The following is a 15,062-nucleotide window of genomic DNA, read 5'->3' on the forward strand; positions in this document are numbered from 1 at the left end:
AGGAGGCTTGATATTTTAGCAATATACATTTGGGCAAATTTGTATTTGCAAATTGTTTGTTTTATACATTCAAGAGGCACAGGGCACTGAGGCCTAGTGCTAATTTTAAAAATTAATCAAACCTTTCTTTGCCATGATTCAAAAATTACAAACTTGTGGTTCAGAGGCTTTCAATAGTATCTGCTCAGATCTGACACTCCAAGGTTAGGGGAAAAAAAACCCCAAACAACAACAACAACAAAAAAACCAAAACAAAAACAAACAAAAACTCACCAAAAACAAAAACAAAAACAAAACAAAACAAAAAACCAAAACAAACAAACAAAAAAAAACACCACAAAAGAGTTGTGTTATACACAGCAACAGTAGCCTTTTCCAACAATTTTTCAGTTATTGCATTGTATGCTCTCCAAGGTAAGTAACTGTTTTGGCTGCTAGAGAACAAGCTTTAAAAACAGAGTTAGAATGAACAAATTCCCTACAGATACATCCCTCTTCTTATAGATTGTCTTTACAACTGCTATTCATTATAGCAGCATTTATATCCACTGGGTGACTATGATTCAAAACTACCTGTGTCACATGATGAATAAGTGCAACATGCACTATTCACTTTTAAATCAACCCCCTCCGACCTAAGCCATGTAAATCTTTCAGAAATTCACACTAGTATTCTCTTCCTTCAAATCACACATAGAAATAGCCCAGTGATTAAAGTTTACCCATGCACAGCCCCCTTAACCCCTACTATTTAAGTATCTGCTTGGAATTATCAGTGACCCTTGTTGCACTCTTGGCTAGTTCACACTGGGTCTTCTAGAGTATGGACCCACCGGGGACTTCCCTTTTCTCCAGGATCCTTGAAACAAACACTGTTCACAGGGTTGCCTTTACAAGACATCACTGTCAGCTCTGCCGACCGAAACAGCAAAGACTCCTCCACTTTAGGCACGTATGTGCGCACCCTTTCCTTGTCATGCTATCGCCGCCATCCACCCACCCTCCCGTCCTTTCCTACTCCTGCCTGCCCGCTTGGTACCTATTTGCTCCTATCTTTTAGAAATTATTTCCAAGCCCTCCCCCGCCCCTGCTGGCGCAGGCAGCCAAGGTGCCGTCCTGCCGCAGCGCTCGATGCCACAGCGGCTGCGGTGACATGTGTCTCCAAGCGGCGGCTGGGCGCTAATTAATGTAGATCCTTTTCCCGCTAAGCATTAAGCAGCGGGAAAGCCCAAAGTTAGAGGAATGCAGCGTCCCCTCCCGCGAGTCCCCCCGCACCCGGACCCCCGGTGCTGCCCCGGCTCCGCCGCCCCCGGCCCGCAGCTCCTCGCCCCCGGGCCCGGGGATTGGCCCGGTGGAGGCGGCATCAGCGGCGGGGGGGGCCGCCCCCACCCTCCCTCCTCCCTCCCTGGCCCCGCCGCCCCCTCGCCCCGGTGCGGCAGGGCCAACCGGGAGACCCAGGCGCAGGCAGCGACCGAGTCACCGCCGCTCCGCGCCCGGCCGCCCGCAGCATCCCCCGATGGCCGCCCGCCTGACCTGCTGCCTCCTGCTGTGGGCCCTGGGCCATGGGGGCTGCAGCTCGCCCGCGGGGGAGGGCGCCGGCAGCCCGCCCGCCTGCCCCGTCCAGCCGCCGGCCGCCCGCCACTCGTCTGCCCCCGGGCGCGACCCCCGCGGCGGCGCTTCGCCGCCCCCTGCGCTGGGCAGCATCGCTCAGGACATGGTAGCTGTCCACATGCTTAAGCTCTACGAGAAGTACAACCGGGAAGGGAGCCGGCCCGGCGACGGCAACACGGTCCGCAGCTTCAAAGCCAGGCCGGGTAAGACGGGCCGGGCGCAGGGGGCACCGCTGGAGCCCCCTCGCTCCTCTTTTTCTTTAAAGGGATGGGTTTGCAGCGAGGTTGTCACGCTGGGTAAATGGTGGGGAGACCCCTGCTAACTACATGGACAGGGTGTCTCCCCTCCGCTCTGCGTACGGCTTCCCACCTCCCCTGGCTCCCTTCCCTCCCCTGAGAGTATCTCCTTTGGGAAAGCCGCCGTTGCTGTGGATGCAAACCATCGGCAATAGAAGCGCCATTCCCAGCGGGTCGAAAGATTCTTTCAGAAATACTTGGAGCATGAAACTAGTAGAAAGTGCTCCAGCTGCTGGTCCTCTCCTCCGGCTCTGCTCGCAGGCTCACAAGTTCCTGCTGGGAAGAGTGCCGCCTACGGGACCGCCTAAAACTGCTCGGCATCTTAAATACTTTGCACTCCCTAATCCTGAGAAGACAGATATTTGACCTCCCTCTTCCCAGTTTTATGTGGCTTGATTATGAGGGTGGAGAAACATATATACTAAACATATATACTAAAAAAACAAAACTGCATTTTCATTATCTCAATCTTACATCAAATAATAAAAAGGAGATGTGTGTAGCTAATAGTCCTTAAATTTGTTATTCTTAGCCGAGGACACTCAAGCTATCTTTTCTGGAAAACATCTTCCTTCTTTGGTTAACTCTTACAGTCCATACTTAACTATAACTAGCTCTTAAAATAAGAACTGTATCAGTTTCTAAATCTAATTGTTGTTACCTTGTCAGAAATATTCATTATTCTTTTTAGACAAATCTGATGGATTGAAACTCACAAAAGCAAATTTTAAATTAATCTATTTCTCCTACATTTAAGTCTCGTGTATAGAATACAATACAGCATACAGTGTTCTAGGGAATCATTACTATGATACTGTGCAATAATTCAGATTCTCTTATGCACCCCAACTTCTATGTCAACTGTAAGATTATAAAGTAATCATACTCAAGGAGACTCCATGGAAGGGTGAGTGGCTAATGAAAATGTCTATAAATCTAGGAGTTAGGATGTAAAGCAACTGCAGACGTTTGGGAGAGAAATAAATTGTCATGTTCTAGATCATTAGCTACCAGCTGCTATAATAGTGTTTAGGAAGGAACTTCCACTGTGGATGGTTATTCCATGACCTCCCGCTAACACTTACTTTTCTGTGATCCAAGCACCTAATACTGGCTGCTACCCAGATAAGGCCCTGGGCCAGAAGACAGATTTGGGAACAAGGCAAGAATTGCACTACAGTCTTTTTCTTAATTTTTCAGTTAATCTGATGAACAAGTTACTTGCATGTAAGTATTCTAAGTTGTAATTCTAATTCTAATTTAAAACACTAAAATAGTAGCATTTTCTACCTACAGGTAGACCGTGTTGGCCAGTTACAAATTAATATTATCTCACTCATTTGTCAGATCATGAAACCAAGGCAGAAAGGTCTAGAAGTAGCTTGTCTTTCCATGCAATGGAAATAAGTCACACCCATGCCCAAAACTCCTGTCTCCTGTGTCCCATCTGTATACCTTCTTTACAGGATCCCATTTCTCTCAAGTAACATGTCGTGAAAGCAGAAGCTCCTCTGCAATGTTCCTTTGTTATGACAACAAATTGTATTTCTTTGTAATTCCTCAAGCAAGTGATGAACACTCTAACCATAGAATGATGCAAGATGAGGGAGTGGAGAAGAACCATATGGTAGCATGTTTATCTTCTCTAAGAAATTCTAGTGTTTTTTTCTGAAAGAAGAAAATGGCATGTTTGCTAACAAGATGTGGAATATCCATTCTTTATAAAATACGGATAATAATTCTCATCCTATTGAGATAAGAAAAACAGACTACAGATACAATGATTTTCTCTTCATTATCCCAAGCAATGGACTTACCTCTTTTTTTTCTTTGATGCATTCTGAGCAGCCCTGAGCTTGGGAGGATAGGAATCAATTCTGCCACCACTTGCCCATATACTGTTGAGCTACTCAAAATTTTTTAAATAGCAACTTTTCACAATGATAGGTTGTGAGGGCATTGTCTTTTGATTCTGGACTTACATTTTAACACTCTAAGAGATGTTTCTAATGTTTAAATAAACATGGTGTAAACAGTTATTAGTGTAAAATTGCTCCTCTTCCTTGAGCAGACAGTGAAGATGTATGCTAAGCATAAATTGTTCAACTAGCTAAAAAGAAGCTGTTTAAAATGGAGTTTGAATTTTAAGAGTCAGCTCCTATTCAACAGTAGTTGTCACTAACTTCAAGCAGATCAAAACAGAAGCCTTAGAAACCAAGTTTTTTTTACAGTGCTTTAAACAAAGCCCCTACATGATGTGTACTGGAAAGGAGGCTTGCTCATAAGAGTAACAACCCCCAAAATGTGCCATACTGCTTATTTATCCAGCTCCCTTGTGAAATGTCTCTTGTGCACTGTTTAGAGACAATGAACTTCATATGCTGTTCCCCGCAGAGTTAGCACCCAGAGACCTTTGAGGAATCCACAGTCAGCTTTAGATTAGACCATCTTGAATACTAACTGTAAACCTGGTTTCTGCTATTATACTCAGCAAGGTACTGCTCTGAGCCACAGGCAAATTTGACAGCTTCTCTGAGTTGACTTTGTTATAATGAAATAGAAGCAAAGACTGCTTTTCTTGCCTGCCTAGAATGGAAGGCACTCTGAAACTAAAAATCTCTGGGAAGAGTTTTATCCCTCATATGGACAAAAGATGCCCAGTATGGTGAACAGTCCAGATATTGTTGTAATATTGCTCTTAAATATTTGAGAGGTTTTTTCCTCTTATTCAACATAGTTTTAAGTTGAAGTGACAAGCACACTATACTAAATGATTTAAGCAAAAAGTAAAATTTGTTAAGTCACTTAAATGGAAATAAGGGTTTGACTGCCATTTTTGGTCTCAGAAATATATTTATATTTTCCTTGCTCTCTTGCAGAATTCTTGGCACAAAAGCCCTTGTACTGCTTCAATCTGACATCCATGCAGGATTCAGAGATGATCCTTGCTGCCACTTTTCACTTCTATGCTGATAAACGCCCTCGGCACCGGGAAGTGTTTTGTAAGCGGTCCAAAAACTCATCCTGCCGCCTCCTTCACCTGCCTCCAGCCCTACGGCTCAACCTCATTTTCCAAAGCATCCACCAGAATTCTGCCTATGGACTAGTTAAAGGGAACATCACTGTGCTTCTTCAAAGGCGAGGGGCTTGGCATGTAAAGGACATTTCACATATCGTAAAAGAATCAAAAAGGGCTGGAGAGCTCATTCTCTGTGCCGAGCTTGATTCTGGGGAGAAACATCAGGGCTTCCCTGAACAGGTCACCAGTCATTTACCTTACATACTAGTTTATGCCAATGATCTTGCAATCTCTGAACCTAACAGTGTGGCAGGCACCCTACAGCGTTATGATCCATTTCCTTCCAATGATGGAGACCCAAATCTATCCCCTGATGCTTCTACTGATACTCGAGTTAGGAGGGATACGTACCTCACCAGCTCAATTCAGAACAATGAGTTGCCAGAAGTACATTATAACAACAATAAATACAACAAGCATGACATATGGGAGAATGCCTACAGATCCTTGAAACCAAAAGCCTCACGCAAAGATCGAAGGAGAAAAGGACAAGAAAATACAGAAACACTTACAAAGTCACAGGTGTTAAATTTTGATGAGAAAACAATGAAGAAAGCAAGGCGAAAACAATGGAATGAGCCAAGGATTTGTTCAAGAAGATACATGAAAGTTGACTTTGCTGATATTGGCTGGAATGAATGGATCATATCTCCCAAATCGTTTGATGCCTACTACTGTGCAGGGGCGTGTGAATTTCCAATGCCCAAGGTAGTATGTATTTTTATTCTTGTCAGTTTGCAAACAGTAGGCCTACTGTTCTTCCTATCCAACTACTTCTTTAGTTAGATCTTCCTTTAAATTTTTACCTTTTTCATTGTGTTTTTTGCATTGTTCAACCTAGATAATTTAAGCAATATTCCATCCACTTATTCATCAGAGTGCAAAAGATTCCAAGTTTTCTTTAAAGTTAATCTAAAGAATAAGAAAAATATCTCAGGTTTATCTTCCAGTTTCTCATCTTATATCTTGGAACCATGACATAAAGACTTATGCAGCTTGTGAAAATATGGTCACACACACTAAATCATCAAAGTACTCTATTATACTTGGAGAAGTATGAAGTATTATATGCTGATAATAAAACAAGCTGCTGTTTCAGAGTATTTCTCGATTTCACTTTAGAAGAAAAATGCAGAGTAGTGACACAGGTATTTTTAACATTAAGAAAGTGGTAGTCACTTTTGAAAACAATAATGCTGATTAAAATGATATTTGTGTACCAAAATTCTGAATACTTAAGTTAATCCTGCTGGAACAAAAAAGTTGATTTACATTACGTGGCTGGAAATGCCACAGAGCTGTCTCTAACACTCCAAGCATACTGAATTCCTCCTATAGAAGCAATGTGAAATTTGATAATAGAGAGGCAAACATTTGGCTGACTCCCACTCTACGTGCTAGGGAAAGAAGCAGAAATTTTGGTAGGACAAGAATTACCAATATTTTACAGGGCTTTAAAGTCATGGCAGAGGGAAGGATTGGAAGCATTGCATAACGTGCGTATTTAGACACTGTCATTATTTTGCAATTCTACCTACAAATGGCCTGATTATTTTTTCTACTGACATTTTTGCTTGTGGTCATTCAGCACATAAATAATGGATAGTGTTTTACAGCAGAGAATTTCAAGGCTCTGAGACAGGAATCTGCCCTACTTTATATACAGGGAGATTGATGTATGTTTGTGTTGAAAGGAGTAATATGATTTCAGGAAGAGTAGATATGCAGGCTATTTTTGAGTCCAGGAACAGTGGAAATCCAGACTTCACCGTAGGGTGTACAAATTTGGGAACATGTTCTTGTGTAGCTGGCCAATGCTGAACCATGTGTACATAAACTGATACATGGTCTGGCAAAAATTAAAGCTTGCACAGACTCACATACAACTTCACTTCTTTTTGTTGTTGTTGTTGTTGTAATATAAAGAGGTCATGCAACATAATCACCATTTAACTTATCCAAAACAAAACACAGCCTGGGAATACAGGTCCTTGGCCATAGACCCACAGCCTAATGCACCATTCACACACAACAACACAAACCTAAAACAAAAAAAAGCCCAAGCAACAATTCTACCCTTCAAAAAAAGATTCATTTGCTGCATTTGGTTTCTTGTGACCAAAACAGCATAACACAAATGCTGACAGGACCATAAAAGAATGGATCCATTTCTAGCTGGAATGGTTGAATAAGCTTATATTGCTCAGTTATTTAATATCTTATCTAGAAATCTTGCTTGCTATATAATAAAGATTCCCTTGTAAATTAAACCCACTTACTTTAGTTGTCATTTTGAGACTTCTTTTCTAGATAAATTAATGTGGCTGCACTTGTATCTTGGTGCCCTAAAGCCAAAACAAGCAAAAAAACCCCAACAACAAGAACAGCAACAAAACAAACAAGCAAACAAAAGCAAAAAAACACCAACAGAGTAACTAAGTCACAGATCCATAGATGTGGGAATTTTGGGTTTGATACATGCATTGATTGGGTTTGCTTTGGAAGAGGTCTACTCTTTGTTAGCTTTGTATTTTTAAGAGAGAAAAAAAGGAGGCAGATTCAAGAGTGTAGCTTTTTTTAATGAATGTTTCCAAAAGAAGAGAGATAGTTAGGACTCCATCATGACTGAAGATTCAGTTCAGAGCATAAGAGTTGCTAAATATTATGGAGGGAGAAATACCTTTTGTTCTTTCAAATATGCTCCAAGTCAGGAAAGTGTACATATGATCTTGGCTCTCCTAAGACAAAGATCACATTGAAGCTATTCATGAAGACTTGGTGTATGTAGTCAACCTATAAGGGTCAACCTTATTTCCAGCTGTGGAGACAGAATCATATACTTAACATGTTGAGAATCATTACATTGTATGGTTTTGGTTTTTTTTAAGTATCAGTACCTCATTCTGCACATTAATGACTGCAATTCATGATTTAGGTACACAACAGCTTGGGTACAAATTTATCACAGCAAGTTTACCTACCTGATTGCTGAATTTCCTATTCCCTGAACTGTGAGAAGGAAGAATAGGTTATATAGCTGGCTGCAGTGCTACACTTACCAAATAAATTCAAGTCCTACATGTGATAGAACCTGGTCTATTGTATATAACATGGTAGCCGAGCATTTAAAACATTAACATTTTCTCAGTGCTATCACTTGTGGGCATTCAACTCATTATTTCAAACTTTCTACTTTAGTACATTGGTACAAAGGCTAACGTGAAGCATAGCCCATGATCACTGAACACTGATGCCAGGTTTCCAGAAGGGCTGGAAAAATTCAGATCCTGGCTGGATGTGGGATGGGTGTGCTATCTGGCTCTGCTGTGAATACCATTTTTGTGTATAGAATATCCACTTGCAGGCATTAGAAACTTAATTAGTGCTGTCATCTTGGGAGACAGCAGCTCACACTAGTGTGCTCACATCTGCTTGTTCCTTGCAGATATTAGAGACTCACAGCTGGAGAAGATCCTAGTAGGATCTTCTGCAGGTTCATAGCCAGGAATCATTAAGTCAATAACTGGCACTGAGGGCAGTGAGTGGTTATCCACTGTGTGGGGTGAGTAAATGCTGTTTCAGTAGCACATTGTGATCTGTGATGCTTCAAATAACAATATGAAATAGCATAGGTGCTAGGAACAATTCAGGAGGTTTTTCATAAAGGCTGAATTAAGAACTTGATTCTAGAAGCCCAAATTCTTTGAGTTTCTAAACTCTGCAGTTGCTTAAACACACAAAAAAATAACTCTTTCCGTCTCTCTCTTGCTTGTCCAGATTTGCTGGCATGACCAATGTGGGTAGAAGGTGATTTCTACTTCACACAGGATCTATGAGTCTACCTCACTGATGCTTGTCTGTGCACAGCTTTGAAGCTTAAAGATGAAGGGGGACCAGAGAGACCAAGCTGTTGTTAATTATGCTAACATATGCTAATTAGAGAAAGGCACTTTGCAGGATTGGTCACTTGTTGGGACTTGGCTCTAAGGATGTTGTCTTGGGGCCCCAAAGGTTCAAGGACAGATTTCTAAGTTCCTTCTTGTAATGGCTTAGTTAAGGAAGATCTGAAAGCCTCAATGGCAATTAAGGTTTGGATCTGATTTGCTGATATGTTACACTAAGTGTTTAACATATCAAAACTGAATTATACTGAACAATAGTTCCTTTGTTCTATCCATGGACTACATAACCTTTCATATTGAAATGGAAAATCATGTTTTGCATATACTTATATATTTGAAAAAAAGAGAAAATATAGGAGACAATAATTCTTCTCACTTGAAGTATCTAATTCCATGTGGAGGTATGCAAAGTTCCTATCTGTTGTCCCACAGATGTTGTTTTCCACCTGATATACCACTGTGTACCAGTAGCGATGAGAGATTCCATGTGCTACATACACCAGATACATGCAGATATGAGAAAAGTCATGAAATTGTAGCAAAAAGCCTGATATGACCAACACAGTTTTCTTACTGTTATTGTAGTCTTTTGCTGGGATACTATTCAAGCATGATAACTGAACAGGAGTCACTGAAGCTTCAGCCTCAGTGTGGACTGCTTGCCATGCTACTGCCTTATGAAGTCCATTCATTCCTTGTTGTGCTGAGGCAATGACAGGGATCTGTCACCAGTAAACTTGTGCTTGACTGTATGTAGTGTAGCTCATGGGAAAAAAAAAAAGAGTTACATTAAACTACTAAGCAGTTAAGGAGTATACTATTTACATATCTTAACTTTTTTGTTTCCTTACTGCTGTTATGCCTAATGGCTGCCTCCTCTTTTCAAATGTTTTCCCTTGTGTTGTTAACTGCATCCAAGAATCAATAGTAGAACTAAAATTCTGGCTCGGTACCCTGAACAGTGTATAGATGTAAAGCTGCAATTTTTTTTTAATCTTCTCCCAGTTTTAGGCTTGCTTGGGGCAGGGAGGGCAGAAAGAAAAATAAAGCCTGGTGAGGAAGGTAGAGGGAAGCAAAGTTCACAGGTTGTTTGACTATTCTAGACCAACTCCTTCCTGTGGATGCTACTTCTGGGGTACTCTGCTCTTTTAAAAGAGAGTAATTACTCCAGGAAAAAGTAACTAATTCCAGGTTAGCATACATGAGGAGAAATTCTATTGGAACATAGGGATAGTTATTTTGGAAATACTTACAGTAGCCCATTTTCCAAGTCAGTCGAGAGGTTAAGGAAAAAAAAATATAACATCTTGCAACTGAGAAGTATGCCCCACCTTAGTCTTCTGCATGTCTGCCTCCAGCATCTAGCAGGTACATTCAGGGACATTCTTTCTTCAGGCTGCTGACTGCTGGCTGTGCCACCAGTGCCCTCCTCTGGTATTTATGAAGGCAGCATAAGGGACACAAAATATCTGTTGGATACAACCAGCACAGGAAAGCTGGAAGTGTGAAGGACTGACTGTGCTGCATCAATCACATATATTCGCTTTATTGAGAAACAAAAAGCCATAATTGTTGTAATTTTCCAAGTCCACTTGGGAAATCCACTGCTCATAAATGAAGCTGTAACTATTTCCTTCTCTGTTCCAGATTGTCCGGCCATCAAATCATGCTACGATTCAGAGCATCGTAAAAGCAGTAGGAATCATTCCTGGCATCCCAGAACCCTGCTGCGTTCCTGACAAAATGAGCTCACTCAGTGTCCTGTTCTTAGATGAGAACAAAAATGTTGTTTTAAAGGTATACCCCAATATGTCAGTTGAAACTTGTGCCTGCCGATAAAGTCCATACAAACAAGCCTTTAGCAAGACGCACACATCCTGCCTGCCTGCACTGGGAAGTTAGAAATGAGAAATGAATCCACTTGTGTTGATGAACAAATGCAAGTCTACAATTCCTCTACAGAAAGCGTGCAGAGAGACTAAAACAATACACGTGCTCACCTGGAAGGATATGTCATACTGTCGTAATTTGTCCGTCATATTCTTCTCCCAGGAAACTCAGTACATTTACAGTTATCTTCCTAACCCACCTAGCCAAGATACCTGGTGTTTAGTGAGAAATTTAAGTGTAAAGTTTTTCATAATTAAAGGACTAAAATATGTTTCTATATGCCATTTTCTGACTATTTTATCTCTTCAGTTAACCAAGAAGAAGGGCAGTGAACTTGGAAAGGCAGGCTTATTTTAGAATATCACTTTTGTACAAAAATCAAAACTTTTTGCCTAAAACACTCATACTCTATCTGCATATTTATACTGAAAAATGCTGTAATAAAGGGCTTAAAATGTATATTTTCTTCAGAATGCAAGTATAGTTCACAATTTTTTGTATAAACCATATGTTAACATAGCCATTTTTGGTTACCCTTCCCTAATACATAATTTGTTCTACAAAAGACATGTAATATCCCACATTTCTGGTTTGCTGGATAATTTCAGGTTGTTAAACATATTATCTGAGTAACACAATATAGTTAAATGTTGAAATACTAAAAAATGAAATAACCAAGATTTATATTTTTGTAAATTATACTTTATATCCTCTAGATTGTTACATGCTTTTAACAAAAGCTAATAAATTAAAGGTACAGTAGTATCTAAAAATATTTGAATTGTCTTTCTATAAATGTACTCTCTTGCATTCTGTTAATTAGATGGAAACATGTATATACATGTTAAGCTTGTCATAATGCACTTCAATAGATTAAAGACAGAAGAAAATACTATGATCATCTGGACTGACCTCCTGCATAGCAGAGATCAAAGAAACTGCTCAGCAGTTTCTGCACCAGGCATTATGGAACTTCTGTTTTGAGCTTGGGAATATCTTTGAAAAACATGCATAAATTTGGCTTTAAAGATTTCATGTGATAGAATATCTCTACTGGACTACAAGTAGTTGTTCCAAAAGTTAGTAGTCTTTGTTCATATGTAGTGGCTTAATCATAGACTGAATTTGATTATATTAGATCCTTTTTATCTCTTGTACAAAATACTTTCACTGTGTATTTTTAGGATAGCGAGTAGGGTCAAATTACATTTTGGCTGAGATTTAAATAGATTGATTTCTTATTCTAAGCCTCAAAACAATTTCTCACAGCTCTCTTCTGAACTCTTTCCAGGATTTTCATTAACTTTCTTTTCAAACAATGAACATAAAAATGGAAAACATTTGGCAGTGGTTCCATTAGAAGTCTTTATAGAAATAAAGTCTCTGCGTCCTCTAACTCCTGCACAGTCCCTGTTGATACATTTATGGTAGCCCTTGTAAGTGCAGCACTCCTTTAAGAGCTAATGTGCCGTCATAGTGCCTGTCAGTCCTCTCTCTCAGTGTCCCTGCATGGTAGGTTACACTTACCACATACTTCATTTTCATCCACCAGCTGTACAGTAGCATAAGCAGCACAAGAGGGGAACAAACTACTGAAGTCTGTGAGGTAGCACAGAGTGCAAGATATGGAGTGTTTCCTCCTCAAGGGACAGTCTAACCTTACACACAATCTTATCCTTTTAAGAGCTGCGTTGTTTAGGGGAAGAATACCACATGCACTACCTTCTGATGAATGACTAATTGAAAGGCTCCTATCCTGGTAAGGTGCTATGGAATTTCTGCCGCCAATATTCCATACTAAGGTGATGCAGATTCCCAGATGACAGAGGCCTGTAAACCTGCTAACCTATATAAAAGCAAAATCAGCATGCATGGGAGTCTTTCTAAAGTTACTCTCCCAGCAGTTCTTGTCAATTCCTCCTATACAGCTCTGACTAAGAAGTCAACAAAACTATGCCTGTGTCATTGCTCTCATAATTGCTACACAAGCAATACACATCTCTTATTAGTAAAGCTTATTTCATTTGGAGTTTAGCTGTACTGGTCAATTCTCTAATGCAAACAAGGCCTCCAGCCACTGTTTGTTTAGTGGTTTAAGCTACTCCTTTCTGGACCTTTGGCATTTGGAGGTTCCATTTTCATCTAGAAAGAGAAACTTTGCATTCAAAATGGCACAGATGCAGTCAGCTGGTGCCAGAGGGCACTGATACCCTTACTCTCTTGGTTCCAACAGATCTTTTATTTCTATGAACATCCTATAAACCATTCTGCTTAATGTTTAAGTTTCTAGAGGAAGTTACTATTGACAAACACAGCTCAAGATAATTCCACTAATTAATCCTAAAAGAACTGAGGATATACTAATATGGGATGATTAAAGACAGATAAAATATGAAAACAGCTGATGCTAGCCAGCAAAGCATTGAGTTCTTTTTTTCCCAAAATCCCATTTCATTCTTTGAGGCAGCAGTTTAATTGCTAGAGATAACAGCAACAGCTAGAGTGTACCTAGGTTTTTATGGAGTATTTCAATTCACTTGCACAAGGCTGCATAATTAAAAGAAACCACTGAACAATGTTAATATATTTGTGTATCACATGAATTAACAACTTTCTCCCTGCCAAACCTCAAATAACAGCTTTCAAAAGGAATTGCCTCTGAATTAAACTATTCATTGTAAAGTTTCTGCAAAGCTGACACTTGGCCTGACACTATGTCACATCTTTATGTATGAACTAGAAGTCTGTACATAGCAACACCCACAGCATTTTCAGAAGGAGAGAGGTATTAATATAGATTGCTTGATCTAGCTGCACTTTTTGTAGTTAAAGTTCATTTTAAAGTAGACAGATGCAGAACTTCAGGTACCCCGGCATGAGGAATGGAGGCTGTTCCTACTGAGTAAAAGGCTGCACCCTTGAAAACCATAACTCTTAAAAAGATTTTGTGGATATCATGGATTTGTGGTGCAGTATGAGCATTCAAGGTGGTGCTATGTAATGAGAGCTAATGAAAGCTTTGAAAAGATACACACTGAAATAGTGAACCACATAAGGAAAGATTTGATTTCTTCATGTGGCACTGATGGACTGACACCAGAAAACTATGTATAGCCCTGGGGTTCACCTTTTCAAAAAGACATTAAAATTCTGAAAGAGACACAAAAAAGAAATGAAAGCAGTTAGAGAAAATGTCCTATGTGACTAAAAAGAACAATCTGTTTGTCAGAAAGCAAACTGAGAAGTAACTTGATTACACTCTGAAAGCACTTCAACAGGGAGAAAATGTCAGCGCTATGGGACTCCTTAAACTATCTAGAAAGTTACAAAAATTCCTGTCTAGAAGGTAAAGTCAGGCACAATGAAATAATAAATGAAGCACCATGGGTTTTTTTAACTGTAGGTGGTAAACTTTTAGAGTAAGTGCTATGAAACTGAACAAATCTTTGATTCTTTGACATGTTCAGGTAAAGTCCAGAGACACTTAAAAACTTATATTTAGCCAACCACAAGTAATTGGACTATGCATGCAGTAGAAACACAAAGGCCTTGAGTAAAACATAACAGTCTTGCTATGCAGGACACCAAGGTCAATGCCAAATAATCTTTTTTAATTGTATATCATAGGAACATAATTAACCAGGATCTTGGATCCAGTTATCACTTGAACAAACACATAAGTGAAGTTTGGGATCAATTTAAATGCTGTGTATGCACTGCTGGAAAACTGGAGAAGAATGGCCAGAAAGAGCAAAATCTTGACTGTATCTTTGCAATGTGATTTTTTTAATGTGAAAAGCTCATAACACAACCCAGACTTTATGGCACATGTACAGTATGAATTGACTTGTGCTTAGAAAAAATTATGCATTAATAGTACAGACAAAGCAATTATGTATCATTAGATTGACTCATAATACATTCATTAAGATAAATAGTGATGTTTCTGTCTATAAATAAACCTGTTTTTTTTAATTCTGTATCCTGAGAAATTAATTTGCCTTGACCCCTTCTTCTCATGGATACAGTATCTTCACAGATAATCTTTTGTATCTTCCAAAAGACTTTTTACTTTCCATGTGGCCTTAGAATGCCTAGTTCTGTCTTCATTTTGAGGTCAGTGAAAAAATGACTGGTTGTTCTTGGACTGGACTGAGATGATGAATCTATGAAATATATTACATAAGACACTATAAAAACAAGGCTAAATTCCCATACACCAAAGGAATCAAACTGAAAATGGACAAGCCTGAAAACAACATGAAGCAAATTTGACACAAAACA

General features: G+C 39.7%; 1 protein-coding gene across 1 annotated transcript; it reads left to right on the forward strand.

Moving 5' to 3' along the window:
• The first annotated feature begins 1,435 nt into the window (after positions 1 to 1,435).
• On the forward strand, positions 1,436 to 11,551 carry GDF10 (growth differentiation factor 10). Its single transcript, XM_050305602.1, has 3 exons — positions 1,436 to 1,814; positions 4,787 to 5,694; positions 10,536 to 11,551. The coding sequence occupies exons 1-3, from the start codon at positions 1,517 to 1,519 to the stop codon at positions 10,725 to 10,727; spliced, it is 1,398 nt and encodes a 465-aa protein (XP_050161559.1). The 5' UTR covers positions 1,436 to 1,516; the 3' UTR covers positions 10,728 to 11,551.
• Positions 11,552 to 15,062: the final 3,511 nt, after the last annotated feature.

The sequence above is a fragment of the Myiozetetes cayanensis genome, unplaced genomic scaffold, assembly GCF_022539395.1.
Source record: "Myiozetetes cayanensis isolate MyiCay16 unplaced genomic scaffold, myiCay2020 scf10, whole genome shotgun sequence".
NCBI lineage: Eukaryota > Metazoa > Chordata > Aves > Passeriformes > Tyrannidae > Myiozetetes > Myiozetetes cayanensis.

Excerpts from the sequence above, each read along its gene's own strand:
- GDF10 (XM_050305602.1), top strand. The coding sequence starts at position 1,517 with ATGGCCGCCCGCCTGACCTGCTGCCTCCTGCTGTGGGCCCTGGGCCAT. Across the intron at positions 1,815-4,786 it reads CAGCTTCAAAGCCAGGCCGG|AATTCTTGGCACAAAAGCCC; the intron begins GTAAGACGGGCC and ends GCTCTCTTGCAG. Across the intron at positions 5,695-10,535 it reads GTGAATTTCCAATGCCCAAG|ATTGTCCGGCCATCAAATCA; the intron begins GTAGTATGTATT and ends TCTCTGTTCCAG.